We start from the raw sequence: 18,610 nt of genomic DNA, 5'->3' as shown, positions 1-18,610 counted from the left end.
GGTATTTGATAATAGCTTATTAATAGTAATATTGATAAAATTATGGTATTTTAAGTGCTTGATAATAATAATAACAATAATGCTAACGATGGTATCTGTTAAGCACTTAGGCCCAGGAGAGTGATAAAGGCAGAATTGGTACTTGATAATCATAATAATAGTTGTGATATTTAATAATAATAATGGTGTTAACCGCTTACTACGTGCAAAGCACTGTTCTAAGCTCTGGGGGAGATACAAGGTGATCAGGTTGTCCCAGAGGGGGCTTACGTTCTTCATCTCCATTTTACAGATGAGGCAACTGAGGCCCAGAGCGGTGATGGGACAGAGATGGGACAGATATGGGGGGACAGAGATAGGGGGGACAAAGATGGGGAAGAGATGGGGGGCAGAGATGGGACAGAGATGGGGAGACAGATGGGGGGCAGAGATATGGGGAAGAGATGGGGGGCAGAGATGGGACAGAGATGGGGGGACAGAGATGGGGGTGGAGATGGGGCACAGATTGGTGGGACAGAAATGGGGGACAGAGAGGGGGACAGAGAAGGGGGGCAGAGATATGGGGGACAGAGATGGGCGGAGATGGGGGATAGGGATGGGACAGAGATTGGGGGAGCAGAGATGGGGGGACGGAGATGGGGGACAGATTGGTGGGACAGAAATGAGGGGTAGAGATGGGGGACAGAAATGGGGGACAAAGCGGGGACAGAGATGGGGGGACAGAGAAGGGGGGCAGAGATATGGGGGACAGAGATGGGCAGGGATGGGAGATAGGGATGGGACAGAGATGGGGGGACAGAGATGGGAACAGAGATGTGGGACAGAGATGGGGGGACAGAGATGGGGACAGAGATGGGGCGGAGATGGACAGATTGGTGGGACAGAAATGGGGGACAAAGCAGGGACAGAGATGGGGGGACAGAGAAGGGGGGCAGAGATGTGGGGGACAGAGATGGGCGGAGATGGGGGACAGGGATGGGACGGTTTGGGGGGCGGAGATGGGGGACAGATTGGTGGGACAGAAATGGGGGGCAGAGATGGACAGAAATGGGGGACAAAGCGGAGACAGAGATGGGGGGCAGAGATATGGGGGACAGAGATGGGTGGAGATGGGGGATAGGGATGGGACAAAGATTGGGGGGACAGAGATGGGGGGTGGAGATGGGGGACAGATTGGTGGGAAAGAAATGGGCAGAGATGGGGGACGGAAATGGGGGACAAAGTGGGGACAGAAGGGGGGCAGAGATATGGGGGACAGAGATGGGTGGAGATGGGAGATAGGGATGGGACAGAGATTGGGGGAGCAGAGATGGGGGGACAGAGATGGGGCAGAGGGGGGATGTGGGAGATGGGAGAGACAGAGAGGGGTCGGGGGGGAGAGAGGGATCGAATGAATAATAATAATAATACTACTAGTTATTCTAATGACTGTGCCTGCCCAGTGCGATCCCTCGGCTCTATTGCCCTCCGCAAGGCCGAAGACATCGGCTTCAGATACCACTTCAACTTCTTCAGCGTCAACTTCAACGAAGAGCTGGTGGCCCTGTATGGCGGCGGCCTCCGGGGTCAGACGACGTTTGTGCACGAGTGCATTCAAGTCATCCTGAACCTCTATAAGGTAATCCTCATCGTCATCATCGTCGTCATCATCATCATGGCCAAGCGGGACTTAGCGGAAAGGGCCCGGGCTTGGGCGGCAGAGGTCGTGGGTTCCAATCGCGGCTCCGCCGCCTGTCAGCTGGGTGGCTTGGGGCAAGTCACTTCACGTCTCCGGGCCTCAGTTCCCTCACCTGGAAAATGGGGATAAAGATCGTGAGCCCCCCGGGGGACAACCTGATCACCTTGTATCTCCCGCAGCGCTTAGAACAGTCTTTGCACATAGTAAGCGCTTAATAAATGGCATCGTCGTTATTATTATGGCCTTTCTTAAGCGCCTACTATGTGCCCAGCGTCGGTGGAAGCGCTGGGCTAAATACAAGGTGATCAGGTTGTCCCCCCTGGGGCTCCCAGTCTTCATCCCCATTTGACGGATGAGGTCACTGAGGCCCGGAGAAGCGAAGTGACTTGCCCAAAGGGCGTAGCCGGGACTAGAATAATAATAATGACGGCATTTATTAAGCGCTTACTATGTGCCAGGCACTGTTCTAAGCACTGGGGAGGTTACAAGGCGATCGGGTTGTCCCATGGGGGCTCACAGTCTTCATCCCCATTTGCCAGATGAGGGAACTGAGGCCCGGAGAAGCGAAGTGACTTGCCCAAAGTCACCCAGTTGACAAATGGCGGAGCTGGGATTAGAATAATAATAATGATGGCATTTATTAAGCGCTTACTATGTGCCAGGCACTGTTCTAAGCACTGGGGAGGTTACAAGGCGATCGGGTTGTCCCATGGGGGCTCACAGTCTTCATCCCCATTTGCCAGATGAGGGAACTGAGGCCCGGAGAAGCGAAGTGACTTGCCCAAAGTCACCCAGTTGACAAATGGCGGAGCTGGGATTAGAATAATAATAATGATGGCATTTATTAAGCGCTTACTATGTGCCAGGCACTGTTCTAAGCGCTGGGGAGGTTACAAGGCGATCGGGTTGTCCCACGGGGGGCTCACAGTCTTCATCCCCATTTGCCAGATGAGGGAACTGAGGCCCGGAGAAGCGAAGTGACTTGCCCAAAGTCACCCAGTTGACAAATGGCGGAGCTGGGATTAGAATAATAATAATGATGGCATTTATTAAGTGCTTACTATGTGTCAGGCACTGTTCTAAGCGCTGGGGAGGTTACAAGGCGATCGGGTTGTCCCACGGGGGGCTCACAGTCTTCATCCCCATTTGCCAGATGAGGGAACTGAGGCCCGGAGAAGCAAAGTGACTTGCCCAAAGTCACCCAGCTGACAAGTGGCGGAGACAGGATTTGAACCCATGGCCTCTGACTCCCAAGCCTGAGCTCTTCCCACTGAACCACACTGCTTTAAGTGATTCATATTAGTAATAATGGTGTTCAATAATTTATTCTTAATATGACTATTGATAATAATGATGGTATTTGTTAAGTGGCGTGATAATAATAATGGTATTTGATAACTTCTTCTTAATATTAATATTGATAATAATAATGATATTTGTTAAGGGCATTTGATAACTTCTCATTATTCATATCGATAATAATAATGGTATTTGTTAAGCACTTGAAGACTTCCAAGCCCGGGCTCTTTCCACTGAGCCATGCTGCTTTAAGTGATCTGTAGTAATCATAATGGTATTTGATAATTTCTTCTTAATATTAATATTGATGATAATAATGATATTTGTTAAGTGCTTGATAATAATAATGGTATTTGATAATTTCTTCTTAATATTAATATTGATAATAATAGTGGTATTTCTTAAGGGCTTAATAATAATAGTAATACCAGCAATGGTATTTCTTAAGCCCTTAGGCCCGGGAGAGTGGAAAGGCCGGAATTGGTACTTTATAATCATAATAATAGTTGAGGTATTTAAGGGATTCATAGTAATAATAATGGCATTTGATAACTTCTCATTATTCATATTGATAATAATAATGGTATTTGTTAAGCGCTTGATGACTTCCAAGCCCAGGCTCTTCCCACTGAGCCACGCTGCTTTAAGTGATTCGTAGTAATAATAATGGTATTCGATAATTTCTTCTTAATATTAATATTGATAATAATCACAGTATTTGTTAAGTGCTTGATAATAATGTTATTTGATAACTTCTTAATATTAATATTGATAATAATAATGGTATTTCTTAAGTGCCTGATAATAATAGTACCAGCGATGGTATTTCTTAAGCCCTTAGGCCCGGGAGAGTGGAAAGGCCGGAACTGGTACTTTATAATCATAATAATAGTTGAGGCATTTAAGTGATTCATAGTAATAATAATGGCATTTGATAACTTCTCATTATTCATATTGATAATAATAATGGTATTTGTTAAGCGCTTGATGACTTCCAAGCCCGGGCTCTTTCCACTGAGCCATGCTGCTGTAAGTGATCCGTAGTAATAATAATGGTATTCGATAACTTCTTCTTAATGTTAATATTGATAATAATAATGGTATTTGTTAAGTGCTTCATAATAATAATGGTATTTGATAACGTCTTAGTATTAATATTGATAATAATAATGGTATTTGTTAAGGGCTTGATAATAATAATAATAATACCAGCGATGGTATTTCTTAAGCCCTTGGGCCTGGGAGAGTGGAAAGGCCAGAATTGATACTTTATAATCATAATGATAGTTGAGGTATTTAAGTGATTCATAGTAATAATAATGGCATTTGATAACTTCTCATTATTCATATTGATAATAATAATGGTATTTGTTAAGCGCTTGATGACTTCCAAGCCTGGGCTCTTCCCACTGAGCCACACTGCTTTAAGTGATTCGTAGTAATAATAATGGTATTCGATAACTACTTCTTAATATTAATATTGATAATAAGAATGGTATTTCTTAAGTGCTTGATGATAATAATAATAATACCAGCAATGGTATTTCTTAAGCCCTTGGGTCCGGAAGAGTGGGGTATTTGGGGTATTTGTCAAGCGCTGTGTGACCCTGGGCCAGTCCCTTTCCTTCTCTGGGCCGCAGGATTAGAATCCAGGTCCTTCTGACATCCAGGCCCGACCTCTTTCCCGTTAATAATGATGATGGTTTTTGTTAAGTGCTTACTATGTGCCAGGCACTGTTCTAAGCACTGCAGGGGGTACAAGGTCAGCAGGTTGTCCCACGTGGGTCTCCCAGTCTTTATCCCCATTTTCCAGATGAGGGAACTGAGGCCCAGAGAAACGAAGTGAATTGCCCAAAGTCACACAGCTGACAATTGGCGGAGCCGGGATTTGAACCCACGACCTCGGACTCCCAAGCCTGGGCTCTAGCCGGGGCTTCCTTAGAGAAGCAGCGTGGCTCAGCGGAAAGAGCCCGGGCTTGGGAGTCAGAGGTCGTGGGTTCGAATCCTGACCGCCAACTGTCCTTGTAGACTGTGAGCCCACTGTTGGGTAGGGACCGTCTCTATATGTTGCCAACTTGTACTTCTCAAGCGCTTAGTCCAGTGCCCTGCACACAGTAAGCTCTCAGTAAATATGATTGAATGAATGAATTTATTTTACTTGTACGTATTTATTCTATTTATTTTATTTTGTGAATATGTTTTGTTTTGTCATCTGTCTCCCCCTTCTAGCCTGTGAGCCCGCTGTTGGGTAGGGACCGTCTCTAGATGTTGCCGACTTGTCCTTCCCAAGCGCTTAGTCCAGTGCCCTGCACACAGTAAGCGCTCAGTAAATACGATTGAATGAATGAATGAATTTATTTTACTTGTACATATTTATTCTATTTATTTTATTTTGTTAATATGTTTTCTTTCGTTGTTTGTCTCCCCCTTCTAGCCTGTGAGCCCGCTGTGGGGTAGGGACCGTCTCTAGATGTTGCCAACTCGGCCTTCCCAAGCGTTTAGTCCAGTGCCCTGCACACAGTAAGCACTCAGTAAATACGATTGAATGAGTGAATGAATTAATTTTACTTATACATATTTATTTTATTTGGTTTCTATGTTTTGTTTTGTTGTCTGTCTCCCCCTTCTAGCCTGTGAGCCCGCTGTCGGGTAGGGACCGTCTCTAGATGTTGCCAACTCGGCCTTCCCAAGCGCTTAGTCCAGTGCCCTGCACACAGTCAGCGCTCAGTAAAGACGATTGAATGAATGAATGAACGAACAAACGAACTGTCGGCCGTGTGACATTGGGCGAGTCGCTTCGCTTCTCTGGGCCTCCGTTCCCTCATCTGGAAAATGGGGATGAAGACTGTGGGACAACCTGATCGCCTTGTAACCTCCCCAGCGCTTCGAACGGTGCTTTGCACATAGTGAGCGCTTAGCAAATACCATCATTATTATTATTATTATTATTATTATTATTGCCTCTAGGCCTCTAGGGCACGGCCTTCCCGGCGCTCAGTACACCCCCCGCCGCACGGTGCGGACGGTCAGCCGGGTCCTGCCGCGCCCGTCCTCTCCCCGGGCCCCCAGTCCGCCGGCCCGGCGTCAGCGGACGCTCAGTAAGTAGGCCCGGTGGGCCGACTGACGCCTCGGTTTCCCCCCGAAGGGTCGGGATCCGGCCCCGCGGAGCGTGGCCATCGTGGGCCACTCGATGGGCGGCCTGGTAGCCCGCGCCCTGCTCACCCTGGACCGCTTCGACCCCGAGCTGCTCAACCTGCTGATCACCCAGGCCGCTCCGCACGCCGCCCCCGTCCTGCCCTTCGATCGCTACCTCGCCGGTAAGGCGCTCCTCTCGCCGTCCTAATTAAGTCCAATCAATCAATCAATCAATCAATCGTATTTATTGAGCGCTTACTGTGTGCAGAGCACTGTCATCGTCACCCGATAATAATGACGATGGCGGTATCTGGTCGGCGCTTACTAGGTGCCCAGCACTGTTCTAAGCGCTGGGGGGGGATGATGGTGATGGGTTTGACGATGATGATGCTTTTAATGATGATGATTGTGATGATGATGGTTTTGATGGTGATTTTGATGATGATGGTGGTGGTTTTGGTGAGGATGATGATTTTGATGGTGATGATTTTGATGATGGTGCTTTTAATGATGATGATTTTGATGGTGGTGATGATGAGGATGGTTTTGATGGTGATGATCATGATGATTTTGATGATGATGGGTTTGATGATGGTTTTGATGATGATGATGGTTTTGATGGTGATGATGATGGTGATGGTTTTGGTGATGACGATTGTGATGATGATGATGATGGGTTTGATGATGATGGTTATGATGATGATTTTGATGATGATGCTTTTAATGATGATTATTGTGATGATGGTGATGATGATGGTGTGGATGGTGATGGTTTTGGTGAGGATGATGATTTTGATGATGGTGCTTTTGACGATGATGATTTTGATGGTGGTGATGATGAGGATGGTTTTGATGGTGATGATGATGATGATTTTGATGATGATGGGTTTGATGATGGTTTTGATGATGATGGTTTTGATGGTGATGATGATGGTGATGATGGTTTTGGTGATGACGATTGTGATGATGGTGATGATGGTTTTGGTGATGACGATTGTGATGATGATGATGATGGGTTTGATGATGATGGTTATGATGATGATTTTGATGACGATGCTTTTAATGATGATTATTGTGATGATGGTGATGATGATGGTGTGGATGATGGTTTTGGTGAGGATGATGATTTTGATGATGATGATGGGCTTGATGATGATTTTGATGATGGTGATGACGGTTATGACGATGGTTATGATGGTGATTTTGATGATGATTTTGATGATGATGCTTTTAATGATGATTATTTTGATGGTGATGAGGATGGTTTTGATGATGATGGTAATGACGATGATGACTTTGATGATTTTGATGATGATTTTGATGATGTGGTTTAGGTGATAATTTTGATGATGATTTTGATGATGATGATGGTTTAGGTGATGATGATTTTGATGATGATGGTGGTGGGTTTGATGATTTTGATGATGATGATGATGGGTTTGATGGTTATAATGATGATTTTGATGATGATGATTTTGATGATTATTATTTTGGTGGTGATGATGATGATGATGGTTTGGATGATGATGGTGATGATTTTGATGATGATTTTGGTGATGATGGTTTTGGTGATGATTTTGATGATGATGATGGGTTTGATGATGACTTTGATGATGATGATGGTTTTGATGATGGCTATGATGATTTTGGGTATGATGATTTTGATGATGACTGGTTATTTTGATGATGATTTTGATGATGATGCTTTTAACAATAATTATTTTGATGGTGATGATGATGATGGTTTTGATGGTGATGATGATGGTGATTTTGATGATGCTTTTGATGATGATGATGATGATGGTTTTGATGATGGTGATGATGATGCTGATTATTTTGATGATGCTTTTGATGATGATGATTTTGATGGTGAAGATGATGCTGGTTTTGATGATGATGGTGATGATGATTTTGATGATGATGGTTTTGATGATGATGGCTATGATGATGATTTTGATGATGATGATTTTGATGGTGATGATGGGGTTGATGATTTTGATGATGATGATGGTTTTGATGATGGTTATGATGATTTTGGGTATGATGATTTTGATGATGATGACTGATTATTTTGATGATGATTTTGATGATGCTTTTAACAATGATTATTTTGATGGTGATGATGATGATGGTTTTGATGGTGATGATGATGGTGATTTTGATGCTTTTGATGAGGATGATGATGGTTTTGATGATGGTGATGATGATGCTGATGATTTTGATGATGCTTTTGATGGTGATGATGATGATGGTGATGATGATGATTTTGATGATGATTTTGATGATGGTGATGGTTTTGATGATGATGGCTATAATGATGATTTTGATGATGATTTTGATGGTGATGATTTTGATGATGAGTTTGGTGGTGATGGTTTTGATGATGATTTTGATGATGATGAACATGGTTTTGATGATGATGATGGTTTTGATAATGGTAATTTTGATGATGATTCTGATGATGATGATGATTCTGATGATGATGATGATGATGATTTTGATGATGATTGATGATGATGATGATGATATTTGTTACTATGTGCCAAGCACTGTTCTAAGTGCTGGGGAGGTTACAAGGCAATCAGGTTGTCCCATGTGGCTCAGTCTTCATCCCCATTTTACAGCTGAGGGAACTGAGGCACAGGGAAGTTAAATGACATGCCCAAAGCCACACAGATGATAAGCGTAATAATAATAATGATGGTATTTGTGAAGCGCTTACTATGAGCCCAACACTGCTCTAAGTGCTGGGGCGGTTACAAGGTGATCAGGTTGTCCCCCGTGAGGCTCCCAGTCTTCATCCCCATTTTCCAGATGAGGGAACTGAGGCCCAGAGAAGTGAAGCGACTTGCCCAAGGTCACACAGCTGACGAGCGGCGGAGCCGGGATTAGACCCCACGCTGCTTCTCTAATAATTATAGTAATACTATAATAATTGTAATAATTGTGGTATTTGTTAAGCGCTTCCTTTGTGCCATGCACTGTACTAAGCGCCGGGGTGGATACAAGGAGATCAGGTTGTCCCCCGTGGGGCTCACGGTCTTTATCCCCATTTGACAGATGAGGGAACTGAGGCACAGATTGGAAGTTCATCATGGGCAGGGAGAGCAGTACAGCGTAGTGGTTAGAACACAGGCCTGGGAGTGAGAAGGTCCTGGGTTCTAATCTTGGCTCTGCCACTTGTCTGCTGGGTGACCTTGGGCAAGTCGCTTCACTTCTCTGGGCCTCAATTCCCTCATCTGGAAAATGGGGATGAAGACTGGGAGCCCCACGGGGGACAGGGACTGGGTCCGACCTGATTTGGTTCTATCCATTCTAGTGCTCAGTACAGTGCTTGGCACATAATAATAATAATAGTAATAATAGTATTTGTTAAGCGCTTACTATGTGCAAAGCCCTGTTCTAAACGCTGGGGAGGTTACAGGGTGATCAGGTTGTCCCATGGGGGGCTCATGGTCTTCATCCCCATTTGACAGATGAAGTAACTGAGGCCCAGAGACGTTAAGTGACTTGCCCAAGGTCACACAGCAGACATGCAGCAGAGCAGGGATTTGAACCCATGACCTCTGACCGCTGAACCAGTGGCATCATTATTACTATTAAGCGCTGAACCAATGCCCTCATTATTATTATTATTGAGCGCTGAACCAATGCCATCATTATTATTATTATTGAGCGCTGAACCAATGCCCTCATCATTATTATTATTGAGCGCTGAACCAATGCCCTCATTATTATTATTATTGAGCGCTGAACCAATGCCCTCATTATTATTATTATTATTGTTATTGAGCACTGAACCAATGCCATCAGTATTATTATTATTGAGCACTGAACGAATGCCATCATCGTTATTATTATTATTAAGCGCTGAACCAATGCCATTATTATTATTAAGCGCTGAACCAATGCCATTATTATTATTAAGCGCTGAACCAATGCCATCATTATTATCATTATTAAGCGCTGAACCAGTGCCATCATTATTATCATTATTAAGTGCTGAACCAATGCCATCATTACTACTGTTATTATTAAGTGCTGAACCAATGCCATCATTATTATCATTATTAAGTGCTGAACCAATGCCATCATTACTACTGTTATTATTAAGTGCTGAACCAATGCCATCATTATTATTATTATTGAGCGCTGAACCAATGCCATCATCTTTATTATTATTATTAAGCGCTGAACCAGTGCCATCATTATTATCATTATTAAGCGCTGAACCAAGGCCATCATTATTATCATTATTAAGCGCTGAACCAAGGCCATCATTATTATCGTTATTAAGTACTGAACCAGTGCCATCATTATTACTATTATTATTAAGCACTGAACCAATGCCCTCATTATTATTATTATTGAATGCTGAACCAATGCCATCGTTATTATTATTATTGAGCGCTGAACCAATGCCATCATCGTTATTATTATTATTAAGTGCTGAACCAATGCCATCATTATTATTATTATTGAGCGCTGAACCAGTGCCATCATTATTATTATTAAGCACTGAACCAATGCCGTCGTTATTATTATTATTATTAAGCGCTGCACCAATGCCCTCATCATTATTATTATTAAGCGCTGAACCAGTGCCATCATTATTATCATTATTAAGCGCCGAACCAATGCCATCATTATTATCATTATTGAGCGCTGAACCAGTGCCATCATTAGTATTATTATTAAGCGCTGAACCAATGCCCTCATTATTATTATTATTGAGCACTGAACCAATGCCATCATTATTATTATTATTATTATTGAGCGCTGAACCAATGCCATCATCGTTATTATTATTATTAAGCCCTGAACCAATGGCATTATTATTATTATTATTGAGCGCTGAACCAATGCCATCATTATTATTATTATTAAGCCCTGAACCAATGCCATCATTATTATTATTATTGAACACTGACCCAATGCCATCATTATTATTATTATTGAGCACTGAACCAATGCCACTATTATTATTATTATTATTATTCTTATTATTGAGCGCTGAACCAATGCCATCATTATTATCATTATTCTTAAGCACTGCACCAATGCCATTATTATTATTATTATTATTAAGTGCTGAACCAATGCCATCATTATTATTATTATTAAGCCCTGAACCAATGCCATCATTATTATTATTATTGAACGCTGACCCAATGCCATCATTATTATTATTATTGAGCACTGAACCAATGCCACTATTATTATTATTATTATTATGGAGCGCTGAACCAGTGCCATCATTATTATCATTATTCTTAAGCACTGCACCAATGCCATTATTATTATTATTATTATTATTAAGTGCTGAACCAATGCCATCATTATCATAATTAAGCGCTGCACCAATGCTATCATTATTATCATAATTAAGCGCTGAACCAATGCCATCATTATCATGATTATTAAGCGCTGAACCAATGCCATCATTATCATGATTATTAAGCGCTGAACCAATGCCGTCATTATTATTATAATTAAGCGCTGAACTAATGCCATCATCGTTATTATTATTATCATGGAGCGCTGAACCAATGCCCTCATTATTATTATTATCATTAATTTTATTATCATTCTGTTTAGCCCAGCGCCCCGCCGCCAGTGAGCGCTCAATAAATAGGAGCGGGCGGACCGACTGACCGGGCCGGGTGTTCCGTGTCTCCTCGTAGGTTTCTACGCGGCGGTGAACTCGTACTGGACGCTCCAGGGACGGGCCACGGAGAACCTGACGGCGCTTTCGGTGGCCGGGGGCTTCCGCGACTACCAAGTGCGGGCGGGCCTGGCCTTCCTGCCCACGGGCGTCCATCACAGCAGCGCCGTATCCGTCGTGGTGAGCCGCCGCCCCGTTCATTCACTCAATCGCATTTATGGAGCGCTTCCCGTGTGCAGAGCACTGTACTAAGCGCTTGGGAAGGCCAAGTCGGCAACATCTAGAGACGGTCCCTACCCAGCAGTGGGCTCACAGTCTAGAAGAAAATAATGGCATTTGTTAAGCGCTTACTATGTGCCAAGCACTGTTCTAAGCGCCGGGGGGGATGCAAGGTGATCCGGTTGTCCCACGGGGGGCTCAGTCTTCATCCCCCCTTTTAGACCGTGAGCCCACTGTTGGGTAGGGACCGTCTCTATATGTTGCCAATTTTGCACTTCCCAAGCGCTTAGTACAGTGCTCTGCACACAGTAAGCGCTCAATAAATATGATTGGTGATGATGATGATGATCCCCATTTTACAGATGAGGTAACCGAGGCCCGGAGAAGTTAAGTGACTTGCCCAAGGTCACGCAGCAGACATGTGGCGGAGCCGGGATTCGAACCCATGACCTCTGACTCCAAAGCCCTGGCTCTTTCCAATCAATCAATCGTGTTTATTGAGCGCTTACTGTGTGCAGAGCACTGTACTAAGCGCTTGGGAAGTACAAGTTGGCAATAGGTTTCCACTGAGCCCCGCCGCCTCGCGCCCTTCCCGGTTTTCCGGGCCTTCCCGGTCGGAGGATGGCGTGGGCTGGGAAGGGAGGGAGGGTGGTTAATAATAATAATGATAATGATGATGGCATTTGTTAAGCGCTTACTATGTGCCAAGCACTGTTCTAAGCGCTGGGGAGGTGACAAGGTGATCAGGTTGTCTCATGTGGGGCTCACAGTCTTCATCCCCATTTTCCAGATGAGGGAACTGAGGCTTAGAGAAGTGAAGTGAAGGGACTGCTATCTACTCATGAGAAGCAGCGTGGCCTAGGGGGTAGAGCCCACCCTGGGAGTCAGAAGGTCCTGGGTTCTAATTCCGCCTCCGCCACTCATCTGCTGGGCAAGTCACTTCACAAGTGGCGGAGCCGGGATTTGAACCCATGACCTCTGACTCCAAAGCCTGGGCTCTTTCCACTGAAATACCATTGAATCATTCAATCTTGTTTAATAATAATATTGATGGCATTTATTAAGCGCTGACTGTGTGCAAAACACTGTTCTAAGCGCTGGGGAGGTTACAAGGTGATGAGGTTGTCCCACGGGGGGCTCACAGTCTTCATCCCCATTTTACTGATGAGGAAACTGAGGCACAGAGAAGTGAAGTGACTCGTCCAAAGTCACCCAGCTGACAATTGGCGGAGTCGGGATTCGAATCCATGACCTCTGACTCCAAAGCCCGGGCTCTTTCCACTGAAATACCATTGAATCATTCAATCTTGCTTAATAATAATAATGATGGCATTTATTAAGCGCTGACTATGTGCAAAGCACTGTTCTAAGCGCCGGGGAGGTTACAAGGTGATGAGGTTGTCCCCCAGGGGGCTCACAGTCTTCATCCCCATTTGACAGATGAGGAAACTGAGGCACAGTGAAGTGAAGTGACTCGTCCAAAGTCACCCAGCTGACAATTGGCAGAGTCGGGATTCGAATCCATGACCTCTGACTCCAAAGCCTGGGCTCTTTCCACTGAAATACCATTGAATCATTCAATCTTGTTTAATAATAATATTGATGGCATTTATTAAGCGCTGACTGTGTGCAAAACACTGTTCTAAGCGCTGGGGAGGTTACAAGGTGATGAGGTTGTCCCACGGGGGGCTCACAGTCTTCATCCCCATTTTACTGATGAGGAAACTGAGGCACAGAGAAGTGAAGTGACTCGTCCAAAGTCACCCAGCTGACAATTGGCAGAGTCGGGATTCAAATCCATGACCCCTGACTCCAAAGCCCGGGCTCTTTCCACTGAAATACCATTGAATCATTGTCTTATTTAATAATAATGATGATGGCATTTATTAAGCGCTTACTATGTGCCAAGCACTGTTCTGAGCGCTGGGGAGGTTACAAGGTGATGAGGTTGTCCCACGGGGGGCTCACAGTCTTCATCCCCATTTTACAGATGAGGAAACTGAGGCCCAGAGAAGTGAAGTGACTCGTCCAAAGTCACCCAGCTGACAACTGGCAGAGTCGGGATTCGAATCCATGACCTCTGACTCCAAAGCCTGGGCTCTTTCCACTGAAATGCCATTGAATCATTCAATCTTGCTTAATAATAATAATGATGGCATTTATTAAGCGCTGACTATGTGCAAAGCACTGTTCTAAGCGCCGGGGAGGTTACAAGGAGATCAGGTTCATTCAATTGCATTTATGGAGCACTTACTGTGTGCAGAGCACTGGACTGAGCGCTTGGGAAGGGCAAGTTGGAGCCCGTTGTTGTGTAGGGACCGGCTCTAGATGTTGCCGGTTTTGTATAATAATAATAATGAGAATAATAATAGTAGCAGTTATTCATTCATTCATTCATTCATTCAGTTGTATTTATTGAGCGCTTACTGCGTGCAGAGCACTGGACTGAGCGCTTGGGAAGGGCAAGTTGGAGCCCATCATTGGGTAGGGACTGTCTCTAGATGCTGCCGATTTGTAACAGTAATAATAATAATAATTATTATTATTATTATTTAATGAATAATTTATTCATTCATTCATTCATTCCTTCAGAGAAGCAGCGTGGCTCAGTGGAAAAAGCCCGGGCTTTGGAGTCAGAGGTCATGGGTTCGAATCCCAGCTCTGCCACATGTCTGCTGTGTGACCTTGGGCAAGTCACTTAACTTTTCTGAGCCTCAGTTCCCTCATCTGTAAAATGGGGATTAAGACTGGGAGCCCCCCGGGGGACAACTTGATCACCTTGTATCCCCCCCCCCCCCCCCAGTTCTTAGAACAGTGCTTTGCACATAGTAAGCGCTTAACAAATGCCATCATTATTATTATTATCATTTATTCAATCGTATTTAGTGAGCGCTTGCTGTGTGCAGAGCACTGGACTGAGCGCTTGGGAAGGACAAGTTGGAGCCTGTCGTTGGGTAGGGACCGGCTCTAGATGTTGCCGATTTGTAACAATAACAACAACAACAACAATAATAATAATAATAATAATGATAGCATTTATTTACTCATTCATACATTCATTCAGTTGTATTTATTGAGCGCTTACTGTGTGCAGAGCACTGGACTGAGCGTTTGGGAAGGGCAAGATGGAGCCCGTTGTTGGGTAGGGACCATGTCTAGATGTTGCCGATTTGTAATGATAATAATAATAATAATAATAGCATTTATTTATTCATTCATTCATTCAATCGTCTTTATTGAGCACTTACTGTGTGCAGAGCACTGGACTGAGCGCTTGGGAAGTGCAAGATGGAGTCCGTTGTTGGGTAGGGACCGTCTCTAGATGTTGCCGATTTGTAATAACAATGATAATAATAATAATAATAATAATAATAGCATTTATTCATTCATTCATTCAGTAGTATTTATTGAGCGCTTACTGTGTGCAGAGCACTGGACTGAGCTCTTGGGAAGTGCAAGATGGAGCCTGTTGTTGGGTAGGGACCGTCTCTAGATGTTGCCAATGTGCAATAACAATAATAATAATAATAATAATAATAATGACATTCATTCATTCAGTCGTATTTATTGAGCGCTTACTGTGTGCAGAGCACTGGACTGAGCTCTTGGGACGTGCAAGATGGACCTCGTCGTTGGGTAGGGACCGTCTCTAGATGTTGCCGATTTGTAATAATAATAATAATAATAATAATAATAATAATAATAATGATAGCATTTATTCATTCATTCATCCAATCGTATTTATTGAGCGCTTACTGTGTGCAGAGCACTGGACTGAGCTCTTGGGAAGTGCAAGATGGAGCCTGTTGTTGGGTAGGGACCGTCTCTAGATGTTGCCAATGTGCAATAACAATAATAATAATAATAATAATAATAATAATGACATTCATTCATTCAGTCGTATTTATTGAGCGCTTACTGTGTGCAGAGCACTGGACTGAGCTCTTGGGACGTGCAAGATGGACCTCGTCGTTGGGTAGGGACCGTCTCTAGATGTTGCCGATTTGTAATAATAATAATAATAGTAATGATAATAATAATAATAATAATGATATTTATTCATTCATTCATTCACTCCTTCAATCGTCTTTACTGAGCGCTTACCGTGTGCAGAGCACTGTACTGAGCGCTTGGGAAGTCCAAGCCGGCAACATCTAGAGACGGTCCCCACCCCACGACGGGCTCGCAGTCTAGAAGGGGCAGACAAACGTCCAAACAGGACGATAGTCAAGCGCTTAGTACAGTGCTCTTCCGGTCGCATTTATGGAGCGCTTACCGTGCGCAAAAGCGCTTAGTACAGCGCTCTTTCGGTCGTACTTACGGAGCGCTCACCGTGTGCAAAGCAGTCTTCTAGGCGCTTGGGAGAGGACAGTGCAGCGACAGAAAGACACATCGTTCCTCCGCGCAGGGGAGCTCGCGGTCCGGGCACGGTAGGCGCTCAGTAAGTAGGACGGGAGGCAGGACTGAATGGGGCGTCTCCCCCCCTTTCCCTGCAGAGCTCGGCGGTGCCGAGGACCTGGGCCTCCACGGATCACCTTTCCATCGTGTGGTGAGTCGGAAAACCCCCTCGCTCGCGGGCGCGATGGCTTCCGTTTGGGGGAGGGACCCGAGTTCGAGAAGGAGGGGAGGGGGATAAATCGTCATCATAATAATGATGGTATTTGTTAATAATAACAATAATAATAATAATAATGGAAATTTATTAAGCGCTTACTATGTACAAAGCACTTCTACGTGCTGGGGAGGTCACAAGGTGATCAGGTTGTGCCATCATTATTATAAATAAATAATAAATGCCATCATATTATTATTATTATTATTATCAGGTTGTCCCTCGGGGGACTCACAGTCTTCATCCCCATTTTACAGACGAGGGAACTGAGGCCCAGAGAGGTGAAGTAATAATAATAATGATGATGGTATTTGTTAAGCGCTTACTATGTGCCAAGCACTGTTCTAAGCGCTGGGGAGGTTACAAGGTGATCAGGTTGCCCCACGGGGGGCTCCCGGTCTTCATCCCCATTTGACAGGTGAGGGAACTGAGGTGAGGCCCAGAGAAGTGAAGTAATAATAATAATGATGATGGTATTTGTTAAACGCTTACTACGTGCAAAGCACTGTTGTAAGCGCTGGGGAGGTCACAAGGTGATCAGGATGTACCACGGGGGACTCACGGTCTTCATCCCCATTTGACAGATGAGGGAACTGAGGCCCAGAGAATAATAATAGTAATGATGGTATTTGTTAAGCGCTTACTATGTGCAAAGCACTGTTCTAAGCGCTGGGGAGGTTACAAGGTGATGAGGTTGTCCCCCGTGGGGCTCCCAGTCTTCATCCCCATTTGGCAGGTGAGGGAACTGAGGCCCAGAGAAGTGAAGTTATAATAGTAATGATGATGGTATTTGTTAAGCGCTTACTATGTGCCAAGCACTGTTCTAAGCGCTGGGGAGGATACAAGGTGATGATGCTTTCCCACAGGGGGGCTCCCAGTCTTCACCCCCATTTTCCAGATGAGGGAACTGAGGCCCAGAGAAGTGAAGTGACTTGCCCGAAGTCACCCAGCTGACAGTTGGCGGAGCTGGGATTCGAACCTATGACCTCTGACTCCAAAGCCCAGCCTCTTTCCACAATAATAATAAATAATAATAATAATGATGGTGTTTATTAAGCCCTTACTATGTGCAAAGCACTGTTCTAAGCGCTGGGGAGGTTGCAAGGTGATCGGGTTGTCCCACATGGGGCTCCCAGTCTTCATCCCCATTTTCCAGATGAGGGAACTGAGGCCCAGAGAAGTGAAGTGACTTGTCCAAAGTCAATCAATCAATCAATCAATCGTATTTATTGAGCGCTTACTGTGTGCAGAGTACTGTACTATTAGCTTGTGAAGTACAAGTCACCCAGCTGATAGTTGGCGGAGCTGGGATTTGAACCCATGACCTCGGACTCCAAAGCCCGGCCTCTTTCCACAATAATAAATAAACAATAATAATAATGATGGCGTTTATTAAGCCCTTACTATGTGCAAAGCACTGTTCTAAGCGCTGGGGGAGGTTACGAGGTGATCGGGTTGTCCCACGGGGGGCTCCCAGTCTTCATCCCCATTTTCCAGATGAGGGAACTGAGGCCCAGAGAAGTGAAGTGACTTGTCCAAAGCCAATCAATCGTATTTATTGAGCACTTACTGTGTGCCGAGCACTGTACTAAGCGCTTGGGAAGTACAAGTCACCCAGCCGACAGTTGGCGGAGCCGGGATTCGAACCCATGACCTCGGACTCCAAAGCCCGGCCTCTTTCCACTGAGCCACGCTGCTTCTCCCGAAGCTTCTCTCTTCTTCTTCATTCATTCATTCATTCCTTCAATCGTACTTACTGAGCGCTTACTGTGTGCAGAGCACTGGACTAAGCGCTTGGGAAGGACAAGTTGCCTTCGAGGAGTAACCGTCCGGAGCAGGACGCCGGACAGGCGGCCATTCACGGCAGCGCTCAGTACAGTGTCGGACACATAGTAAGCGGGAAGCAAGCACCGCCAACGGAAAGGAGCTGGAGCCCGAGAAGAGGAGGACGTGGGGCCGAATCCCAGCTCCTCCGCTTGACTGCCGTGTGCCCTTTTAATAA

At 44.7% G+C, this 18,610-nt stretch overlaps 1 protein-coding gene across 1 annotated transcript in view; it reads left to right on the top strand.

The window, feature by feature from the left end:
- Positions 1 to 18,610, top strand: part of PGAP1 (post-GPI attachment to proteins inositol deacylase 1) — a 105,020-nt gene that overhangs the window by 12,526 nt on the left and 73,884 nt on the right. Inside the window, exons 3-6 of the mRNA XM_038749043.1 lie at positions 1,443 to 1,618; positions 6,123 to 6,294; positions 11,797 to 11,957; positions 16,493 to 16,545. Coding sequence (XP_038604971.1) covers positions 1,443 to 1,618; positions 6,123 to 6,294; positions 11,797 to 11,957; positions 16,493 to 16,545 — 562 coding nt within the window. The remainder of the gene's footprint in view (positions 1 to 1,442; positions 1,619 to 6,122; positions 6,295 to 11,796; positions 11,958 to 16,492; positions 16,546 to 18,610) is intronic.

The sequence above is a fragment of the Tachyglossus aculeatus genome, chromosome 7 (assembly GCF_015852505.1).
Source record: "Tachyglossus aculeatus isolate mTacAcu1 chromosome 7, mTacAcu1.pri, whole genome shotgun sequence".
Lineage (NCBI taxonomy): Eukaryota > Metazoa > Chordata > Mammalia > Monotremata > Tachyglossidae > Tachyglossus > Tachyglossus aculeatus.
Note: the sequence above shows the minus strand (reverse complement) of the source record. Positions and strands in the feature narration are given on the sequence as shown.